The following is an 11,003-nucleotide window of genomic DNA, read 5'->3' as shown; positions in this document are numbered from 1 at the left end:
TGCATCAGATATTAACGTTGAAATTTTAATAAGATTTATTCGAAATCGTGTACATATATATAATGTATAGTATTACACGTATCTCGTTCAGGATTATGGAAACAATATTATTTAAACAGTGTTACAAAAAAATATACAGATTACTAATTTAATTAATCAGTTTCTTCGGCGGTGTGATCGATGTATCTAGACAGGCATATATTCAAGAAAATAATCAACAACAGTTTGACATGGAGTTCTTTTTTATTTTTTTTTCTTTTATGAATAGATATGATTTATCATAGAAGTGTATGTGTGTATTTTTGTATTGTGTTTTGGAATTTTTCGTGATATTTTATTTATATTTTGTATATATGTATTAATGTAAACGTAGGCACACGCAAATATATGTAAAATAGTGATATACGTGCGTGTTCATACGTGAACCATCGGCACAATGCGTCGCATGCATGTGCAGCATTCCAGTCAGCATAATAACAATGCTATCTTCTTCCATTATTTTTGCAAACTGATCATATTTCACTTACAATATTTACTTATTAAATATTTACAGGGATCGCTTTTTTGTTGTAATTCACTTATCGACATTTCCTCAACAACGTTGTTTAATATATAAATTATTGTAATTTTATTCATTTACTGCGTCTTCTATTTTATGTTTCAACCCGTCGAATGATACATTCTACTACTGAAGTAGAATGAAATCTTTCAAGGAGACAAATGTTATAAATCATTAATACTTAGCTCATACACAAAATTTTCCATTCTTCTGTATTTCATGTATGTCTCATTTTTACAGTGTGAAAAAAGTAATAGTGATGTATGTGACCTTTCCTACAATCTCATCCTTCTTATCTCCTTCGATTTTGTCGTGTTCAAAAAAATGCTGCGTTTTATACTTAAAAATTTTCTATTATATAATTCACAAAAAACATAAAAGTTTTTCAACATTCTGTAATTAATTTTAATTATTAAACAGAAATAAAGAATTTGGAATACAAGTAAATTATATAGTGTAATTATAAGATGCGATGAAAGAAATAAACATATAATGAACTCACGATGGTGAAGGGTATATATCGTAAGAAAATTTAAGAACAAGCTATGGACATTCTGTGAAGCAAGAACTATAATTTTTTTATATTGTATATTTACATACACATGTACATGTATAAACACATGTTTACGCATACATATGTATTTATGCAAGTTGGATAAAATATCTATGTGGTAACCTTTTATCCCTTCAACAACGCAAAGAAACTTTGAAAAAATGATAAATGACAAATTCTGCTAGTATCTAATAATCAAATAACAAATTTGAACATTTCGGTATTAATTAATAATTACAATTTCTTAAATAAGGAGAATACATTCAATACGAGAAACATTAGACAAAAACAATGTAGTATTTTCTAAAATTAAACGAAAATTTTTCAATGATTGCATTCAAATTTCCTATTTCATTTTGTGTATTATATATAAATGTACATACACACACACACGCGCGCGCACACGCACACACTATATATATAAAGTCATATATATAATCGTGTGTGTGTGTGTGCGTGCACGTGTGTGTGTAATATATTCAGAAAATGTATTTTTCACACTGTACTTTAAATTAGTGTAATAATTTTATACAATTTCCTATTATACGGTCGATCTGGATTCATGCAGACATTATATTCCACGCACTATGACCTGCTCTCTCAATGTTCATAAATAACTAATGTTAAAAAATAGTAGCGCCTTAATATGCACACCATTTGTATCTTTTTTCTAGTTTCAGCATATTTTGCATTACGAAACATATCGCGCCGAACTACAACATGGTTCGTAATGTTATGTTTAGTGTTCACTCATTCACTTTTAGTTGTGAATGTATATCTTTCTTCATACGGTTGAATACATTATAAGTTCGCAAGATATAAATTAATAATTGATATATTTGTTATAATCGTAGAAACAACCATTACCCTTGCGTCAGGCTTGGTTATCAATAGTTTTCTTTTGCGTATGTCTCAAATATAATTTACTTAAAATTGATCTACTTATACACATCTGATTTTTAATTTTTTATCTACTTTGCACATAGCAAGTACCGGCTGTTTTGCGAATATCGTTTGATGAAATTGAATATAGCTTTTTCGAGTTTCCAATATAAAGCGAAAAAGAAAAATTGTACGTAATATTTAATTTATTGGGCGATTGACAAGCTGCAGTGACATCGCAACACATAAGAAATACGATAATGTCTTTGAGTGTTTTTTTTTTGCTTTATTTAAACTTTAAACCATTTCAATGAATTATATATAATAATTATCTTGTATTTACTTCTGTATCATAATTAATAATTAATCTTTATCTTCATTATGTATAGCGGTCTCAGCTATTGTGTCCGTGTTTATGATAACCTTCTTTATTATCTGTCACTTCTTGTTCTTTGAAGTTCTATACTATAATACATGCACACGCGCACATCACTTTCTGTATTCTTTCAATACATATGATGTTTTCCTTTAAAAAACTGCAATTTGATTTCACTCGCGTATTTTTTTTTATCGAGGAAACATATACCTAAGTCTTTTTAATAGACGATAATGTACCCGATCATGATATCGTCAACAACGTTCTTGGCTGACGCTAGTTGATACGTCTTCTACACTGGAAGCATCATCAGCTTCTTGTAAACCAGTGAAAAACGAAGTCAGCGCCATCGTCGCGACTCCATGCCATTCACGTTGGGCTGGTTCAGGACTCTTTTTCCACGTTAGGAACGCGTCGCTTGAAATTATGTTATAATCCGACAAATTTGTCATAATATTGAAGAGAGTCCCTGTAGGTAAAAAATTTTTATAATTATAACAAACTTTTTATTACAGAGAACAACATTATATTCTTGTATGTTACCGTGTGGATATTGTAGATTGTGTAAATGAAGTTGGATTGCATAAAGACACTGCAATTCTAAAGATTCATTTGCATCGACGAATCGGCGAATTAATTGTTGCAAGTTAATAAAAGCTTCACTATTTAAACACCACCTGCTGTTCACTGGTTCTAATAATAACAATAAAAAAAGCACACAAACAATTATAGTAACTAAAAAATGTTAAAGAAGAAATATGATAAAATTGCAAAACGTACCCATGGACGTCTCTAAAATGGCAGTCGTTAATACTCGAATAAAAGTAGGTTCTTTGACCCGATTACCTACATGTACCTGTAATGACCAATAAATGAAGTATAACTATTTAATATTTTGTAAAATAATATACAATTAAATTTAAAATACTTACAATTATCCACCCACAAATTTCATCGAAACTACTTTCTTTCATTAGTCTCCTAAGTTCATCATGAATTTGTTGCATTGTGGGTTGATTAATAGTTGAGCTTTTGGCACTATTATAATCACCAATGCAGAACTCCAAGTTCTATGAACAATAACATTATTCTTAATCCCCGTTATTTAAAAATAACATTTATTAATAATTTTAGCGCCAACTTACGTAATCTTTAATGATTTTGTCAATTTCTTCAAGTTCTGTATCAATTATATTACACAACTTAAGTCCACTTTGGTCCCATTTATCTGCAATCCACTTATGTCCTTTATCTCGAAATATTTTCGACAGCAATTCCCCAAGGAATTTGCCTACATATCCCCGAGTTCTTAAACTATCAAATATAGGTTTCAACTCGGTTAGGGGGACTACCTCCTCTTCTACTGGATGTGCTGTAAAAAGAAAGAAATATCATAATACTAATTTTCTTTTGGCATAAATAATATTTTTTGTCATTGTTTTCAGTCCTGTTGAGCTAAAATTCCCGCATGGAAACTCTACGGTAAAGAATAATCATCATAAATGACAGTTATCTTTAAACATAAAAAGTTTTAATGTTATTTACTTACACAATATCTCTGCTAGATATAACCAAACTTTGGGTATATCGAGTACAAGATCATCAACTAGTTCCAATATTTCAATGAATCTAAAAAGGTAATTGTGATTAGTTTTACCGAAAAAACATACATTTAGAATTTTTATACTGAAATTTTTAATCAGTATCCTTTTGGCTTTGTATTTATTATTCAACACCTTTTTCTCTGCATAAATATTTCATCATTTATACAAAAGATTTAATTAAAAAGTGATCTTAATTAGTGCATCAAATAACATTATAGACATACATATATACAAAATAACTTACCCGTTTCTTAGATGTGATATAGGTAAAATTTTTTCAGTAATTAAATGTGACAAAAGATACGATATGCATTCTCTGTCGAGAGGTGATTTTTCAAGAACAAAATTGATCAATTCACGTACGAATTTTGTTAATGTGTTATCGAAGTTCTGTTGAATAGCCAAAGAAACTTTCTACAAAATAAAAAATTCCAATTATAACAGATATTTAAATAAATTGTATTTTATTAGGATGGATTTGTTAAATAAAATAGTGTGTCCACCTACTGATCACTCAAGCAATTATTTATATAAATATAGCATTATAGCTAATTTATAACATTGTTTAAGAAGATCAGAAGGAAGGTATTATATAATTTAGCACACTAATGACTCAAGCATCTCCTAGCAAAAAGCAGAGATGGATCTAAGGAGCGTGCTAATGTTAATAATCACAATATTATCAACTAAGGAAATCAATTAATACTGTGATATAATAATTTATATAAACATAGAATATGAATATAGCAAAAACTCACTTCAATGATAGGATTTTTGAGATAGTCTTTCATTATTTTGTTTAACGTTTTCATAAATTCTTCTTCTGACATCTGAGGTTTATGACTGCTAGAGGTAGATTGTGAGGACGACTTTAACACTGGCGGTGGCATAGAAACGCTTTGACTTTGTGAATTATCTAATAACGAACTGTCTCTACTCGACGACGAATTGCTTAATTGATGACTACCATTGCGTGAACTCCTACCATCTGTAATAATGAAAATATAAAATTTTCTTACATTTAAATAATATGAATAAAGTAAATGTGAAACGTATTTTTTAAAATATCAGAATCCTTTTGGCTAACAACATTAAGTTGAACTTTTCAAAAATAAAAAATTTGTCATCATGCGTTTCATAATTTTTTGCTTAAAAAATCAACAAATTATTTAATATTTTTATTATCTAACGTATCATAGACATACCATAGGAAGGTTTGTAGTCACGACCATACTCTCTTGGTCCAGTAGACCTTGATCTAAAAATAAATGAGATTATAACATTAATTCTTCCGATTATTCTGTATATCCTATATGCGATTATTAAAAAAGTATTCAGGATATCTTTAAAGTCATACTTCATATCAGAAACTCTAGCCTAGCAATCTATATTTCATCACACCTATTTTATTAAATGTTGAACAATAAGAAATATAATAATCATAAAAAAAATTACTCTCTTACCCAGAGAGTTGTGGAGACGTTTTTCGTTTATCTTGATCTAAGTTCGATACATTTTCTAAGCATGCAAATTTATTTGAATTTATTGCCTTTGAGCCACAACTCGAAGGCGTTTTCCACATATACATGTTTCTGCTTCCTAATTGTAAATCATCCATTGGAGGCTAAAATAAAAATGATGAATATTTATTTGTTATTATTCATTTTCGCCGTACTTGTGACTATAAGCCTTTCGTAACTATTATTGAAGTTTTAGTAATATAAATGCTTACAGGTTTATTTTTAAGTTTAGCTGTCTCAACAGAATATGGTTGCCTTGTTCTGACAACAGGTTGACTCCAACCACCATCATCAGTGGGACCAACACCACCTACATTATAATGTATTATTGATTGAATAACATACTATGTATATTTATTTATAAGCGATATAATAATGTGAACAATGAAATAAAAGTTGTCAGAATACACGATACAATCATTCTTATCAGAAACTCTAGTCTGGCAAAAAATGTGTGATATCATCATGCTGCTGTATTGTGAAAGCGAGTTCTCCATTTATAAAATATCAATTTATTTATAATTTATATTTATATCTTTGTTATAGTGCTATTAATTCAGATATTACACTAACTAAATACTTACGATTCCTTTTTCTATCACTAGTACGTTCATCTTTTCGAGGTGTACTCAAAGGAGTATTACTCAATTGGCTATCTAATCTTTCAGAATCTGCTTCTTTCTGAATTTGATCTATTGTTTTAGGATTACTATCATCTCTCCTTGGAATCCAGCTATTTGCTCTTAAATCTATTACATCTTGCAGCATAAAACGAATTCTAGAGCTAATTTTTCCATGCCCCCGTCGTGCAACGATATCTTGCATTTTATTGAAATAATCTTGCATTTCCTAATAAAAAGGGAATAAATTATTATCTTTTTAGTATCGAACTAAACACTTTTTATTAATTATAATAAAAAACAAAGTTACTTCTGCAGACACTTTTGACTCCAAATCTTTTCCGATTGTTGTTAACAACTTGCACAAACATTCAAGACTATCTTCATCACTCTGAATTAACAGCTCCTTTGTGCAACGATGCATGATTTTAGTTGTTAACATTCCTTGTTTATATAATTCACCAATAAATCTGCAGAACAAAAAGTAAGAAATGCAACATAAAAAATACAAAATAAATCAACAAAAATTATAATGTACATTACATTATGTATATCTATAGATTGAGAGGTAATGTAATGCTTTTGCAAAAAAACTACATATTTTAGGTTACATTTATGTTACTTTACCGTATATTTCCTACTGATTTTATACGTGTCTTTCGTTCTTCATCTTCAAATTGTAACTGCAAATCTTTTTTCTTTTCCTAATTTTAAATGTAAAACAATTTGATGATAATGAAAATATAAATATGTATAATACAATACAATACAGAAATATTTATTGATTGGACTTACGGGATCAGTACATTCTTCTATTTCTTTAAGCTTAGCAGCTCTTGCCACCTCGTTCACTGGATTTCTTTCAAATTCCTTTTGACAACGATTAATAATGAGTTTCTTGAAGGTATATGAGCACTCTTGTTTGTCTGAATTCTTGTCTGAACCTGAGACTTCCATTACAGCAAGTTCTTTGCACATTAATGCATATGCTACAGAAAAGCTTGGTTCATCTACAGCCTAAAAGTTAATAAATTAAATTATGCATAACTAAGAATTACATAATTATTGCAGATAAATCAATTCACATTCAATAAATAGATTTACCTTTTCAAAGACTAAATTGATGACGCCCTGCAGTCGTTCCGGAGTGTCGATGGTTAATGTACGAACCTGATCGACTAAAGTATTAAATTTCTGCGGTGTGAGTTTATTTAGTACACTCCTAACTCTCTTGTACAGAGCTTCCGATTTAGCTTCTTCTTCACTAAGATTCAAACTTTTCAATCTTGCCGGCCTCCATGCATTTTCAGTTTCCCTTAATTTTACGTCTTCCCTCAAAGATAATGATACATGAATAACATTTGGCTTTGTTAGTTTCGATGATTTCCCCGGATTGCTCTTCCGATTCGGTGGTGGCTAAATAGAGATAAATACATTATTCAACATGTTAACATTCATGATGATCTAATGTACAATAAAATGCAAATATCAGAAAAAATATTCTCTATCAAGGAATTTCAGTCCACTACTTTTCCCATTTATAATACATCACTTACTAATCATTCCAACTCCACCTATTTCTACTTTTCCAACTTACCGCTCGGTTATTTGCGTTTAACGGTTTTATGAATCCAGGGAATAAAACATCATGTCTATTGATATTTGTATCTTTAAATATCCTAAGATCAACATTATTCTTTGCCTATAAGAATTATCGTTTTATATATCATATGTATCTATAATAATAATAGGAAATAGGAATAATCATTTGTATACAATACCCTTAAACTATCTTTCAAAACAAGTTCTAAATCTGGTAAATTCGGTTTGATTTTGCTATTGGGATCATCCTGTAGTTTTATTAAAAATTCACGATCATAAACCTTTTTACCGCTTTTATTTATAGGGCTCCATTGATCCTCCTTATATTTATATTTCAATTGTATTTGATTTGTAACGGATGTGATTTCAGTTTGAACCGGAGTTTCGCTTTCGGTTGTTTTTTCAATAACCGGAGATGTTTGCGGCTTATCTTCGTTAACCGTTCGAATTGCTGACACCTTCGAATTCTCTTCATTCTTTTGTGCTACTATTGCTTGTACATCGGACTCTTCTTTAACTTTCACATGATCAACAACATCATTAGGAACTGATTTTGATTGCATATTACATGCGTTCGATTTATTATTATCCTCTATCTTAGGGGAAGATTCCTTTATAGTTTCTTTGTTGCTTGGCAGTTTTTCTGTAGCAGGTGTTTGTATGAGAATACTTTCTTTTAGGCTATCTGGAGTCACGGGTGTTTGTTTCTCCGCCCTTTCCTTTGTATGATCGGAAGTAGCTTCCTTCTCTTTTTTTGGTTCGTAATTATCTTTTTCCTTATTATCTTTCATAATTTCACGATTTCCTTCCTTATTACTGTCCTTCGTTGTTAAAGGATCTTTGTTATCTTGTTTTATTTCAGGTTTTGCCGGAGGTACCGTGTTTACGAAAGCATCCATATCTGTACCTTCTTTCTCCGCTCCTTTCCGATTAAGTTCACGGGGTTTGAGTCTGTTTTTACTCTTCTGTTTCTGCATAGCTTTACCTGACAAACAGAAAAATCATATTACATATAATAATTAGATTACTAAAACTTGTCTAAAACTTTATATAATACTAGATTTAAACGTAAAAGTATACATTTATTCGCACGATGCATGAATCGTAAATAGTCATCAAAAGTATTATTACATTGATATCACTACCGAGAGATGCAGCTGTAAAGAAAAGTGAGTATTTCGGCTACAAGCCAAGGATAATTATAGTCTCAGATCACAGTACATTTCGTAGTATGACATTTCACTTTTTTATTAATGTATACAGAAATTTATGAATATTATAGGAGAAAAAATTAATGCTTTGCATTAGCACATCATCTTATCATACCTTCACAAAGAAGTAAGAAAGAGAAAGATGGTTCGTTATTCTCGAAATAATATTGTTAAAAATAAGTGTATTTACTCGTGCAATAACTAAATATATTCGATGATACCACATCCTTTAAATAATTTAAAAATAAATAAAATAAAAGTAAATAATTTAAACGCAAAGATTTTAATGTAATCAAATCAGCAAATTGCATTATACATGTAATATATTGAAACTTCTAAAATCTACCAATTCTAAAATCAACCAAAATTTATAAATTTCTGAGTGATTACAGAAATAAAAAAATAAAAGCTGATTAACCCAATTTTTTTAAAATTTCTTAATTTCGAGACTAAAATACACGATTAGTATTTAATGTTTCCAAAAGCAAACGATTATTCTGGACGAAATTGATCGGTTTGACTTCTATATGGCTCATATATGGAGCACTTCCGTAACATTCGAAATAGAAGTACGAAAATGAGGGTGAAAGTAGCGAACTAGTTTCTTTTAACATGAGTTATCACACACTCACTTCACGTTTTATATTAATATATAATTAAATATGTACCATGGTCTCTGGAGCCCCGACGATTACTTCTTGATCGGGAGCTGGTGCTGACACGAGCATTACCATTTACTTTGCGGTCACTCATTTTCACGATTATCAATAATCAAAGATATACTGTTATTTACGCATGTTTAAGCCATAATGTGTGCCTGTCAATGCCATATTACAAGCATATTACATATTATTGCAAATCACATTCTTGCTACATAAAACTCTTTGTGCGGCTCGAGTTTCAACAGCTTGTATGCTACTGCTGCACTGAATCAGTATTTATTTATAAATCTGCCAAAAGCTTGCCAAAACTGGGGTAGATGGATCCATGATCACACGCGTAACAACGAGCAACCGTGCACAACGCATTTTAAATTCCTTTTTTACTCTTTTCACAGCGGGAGATAGAGCACAGAAGAAAGTCAAGATTACAGTACTATAGTAACGGAATTCTCTGAATAACAGCAAATAAAAAATACAGGTACAAATGAATTCTCAATGAAAAGATCGACGTATACAGATTTTTTGGTCCAGCTTATTCAAAAAACTGTAGTAACACTTCGAAAATTCCCTTGGAAGCTCTTCTTACACGACTTTCACGCATCTATTTTAACTTGAGAACTGGTGCAAACCGACAGGCACGACATAGGATTTCTTAAATTAGTTCTGTTCGCCGGTTGCGCGCCGGAGCAAGCGCATTAGTGACTTTCCTAATACCTAACCTGACATACGAACTGCTTTAGCCGAAATGTATCGAAAGTAGAATTTCTACACCTTCCACTGGAAGATACGTTGATAGTTTCAACGATAAAACTTGTATTATGATCAATTTCATATTCGCTATTATCCATAATTTTTCATTTCTTTGACTAACCATAAATACAAACACTCTAATGGAGCTGATTGATCTTATTCAGTACAACTGAACACCTTTCTATTTTTCAGCTTTATAATACTAAATAAACAATTCCGTTTAGAAATAAAATTTTTCTATGTATGTATACGTAGAGAATTATGTGTGCATATGCACAGCAAAGAAAAACAGAATCAAATAAGATACCTGAGTAATAAAAGCAAGCAACATAAAGACAATATTTTATTATTTTGGAATAATCGTTTAAAATTATGTCTATGTACAATTCTTTAGCAACAACTTTTAAAAAAAGTATTTTATCATAAGATAGCAGTTAATTTGATGCATGAAAGTAGCTTGAGTAAGATTTTATAAAAGCAGGTCGAGGTAACAATATCTAAAAAGAACGCTGAATGATCGTTAAAGCTATACACGAAATTTATTTCATTTTATCATTCATCAAATTTACCAAATCGGATATTCGAACAATGTACATAGCTTATATTAGTTCAAAAACATAGCAAAATTATAGGTAATACCGAATATAAAATTGACCATAACATA

General features: G+C 30.2%; 1 protein-coding gene and 1 non-coding gene across 6 annotated transcripts in view; both read right to left on the bottom strand.

Annotated features, from left to right (window-relative positions):
- Positions 1–224: 224 nt before the first annotated feature.
- LOC126915430 (eukaryotic translation initiation factor 4 gamma 3-like) overlaps positions 225–11,003 on the bottom strand; it is a 46,122-nt gene continuing 35,343 nt past the window's right edge. For all 5 annotated transcript variants that reach the window (XM_050720101.1, XM_050720102.1, XM_050720103.1 and 2 more), the window contains exons 8-25: positions 7,896–8,701; positions 7,712–7,816; positions 7,219–7,530; positions 6,910–7,131; positions 6,742–6,818; positions 6,425–6,584; positions 6,079–6,343; positions 5,707–5,804; positions 5,438–5,598; positions 5,180–5,232; positions 4,733–4,962; positions 4,219–4,388; positions 3,920–3,999; positions 3,516–3,742; positions 3,303–3,440; positions 3,151–3,226; positions 2,914–3,063; positions 225–2,839 (exon numbers count right to left, since the gene is read on the bottom strand). In XM_050720101.1, the coding sequence (XP_050576058.1) occupies positions 2,625–2,839; positions 2,914–3,063; positions 3,151–3,226; positions 3,303–3,440; positions 3,516–3,742; positions 3,920–3,999; positions 4,219–4,388; positions 4,733–4,962; positions 5,180–5,232; positions 5,438–5,598; positions 5,707–5,804; positions 6,079–6,343; positions 6,425–6,584; positions 6,742–6,818; positions 6,910–7,131; positions 7,219–7,530; positions 7,712–7,816; positions 7,896–8,701 (3,545 nt within the window). In that variant the 3' untranslated portion in view covers positions 225–2,624. The remainder of the gene's footprint in view (positions 2,840–2,913; positions 3,064–3,150; positions 3,227–3,302; positions 3,441–3,515; positions 3,743–3,919; positions 4,000–4,218; positions 4,389–4,732; positions 4,963–5,179; positions 5,233–5,437; positions 5,599–5,706; positions 5,805–6,078; positions 6,344–6,424; positions 6,585–6,741; positions 6,819–6,909; positions 7,132–7,218; positions 7,531–7,711; positions 7,817–7,895; positions 8,702–11,003) is intronic.
- Positions 4,469–4,634, bottom strand: LOC126915927 (small nucleolar RNA SNORA53). Its single transcript, XR_007710384.1, has one exon. It is a non-coding gene; the product is annotated as a small nucleolar RNA SNORA53 (small nucleolar RNA).

This window comes from Bombus affinis, chromosome 4 (genome assembly GCF_024516045.1).
Source record: "Bombus affinis isolate iyBomAffi1 chromosome 4, iyBomAffi1.2, whole genome shotgun sequence".
In the NCBI taxonomy this organism is placed as follows: domain Eukaryota; kingdom Metazoa; phylum Arthropoda; class Insecta; order Hymenoptera; family Apidae; genus Bombus; species Bombus affinis.
This window is presented reverse-complemented; position numbering and strand designations above follow the sequence as displayed.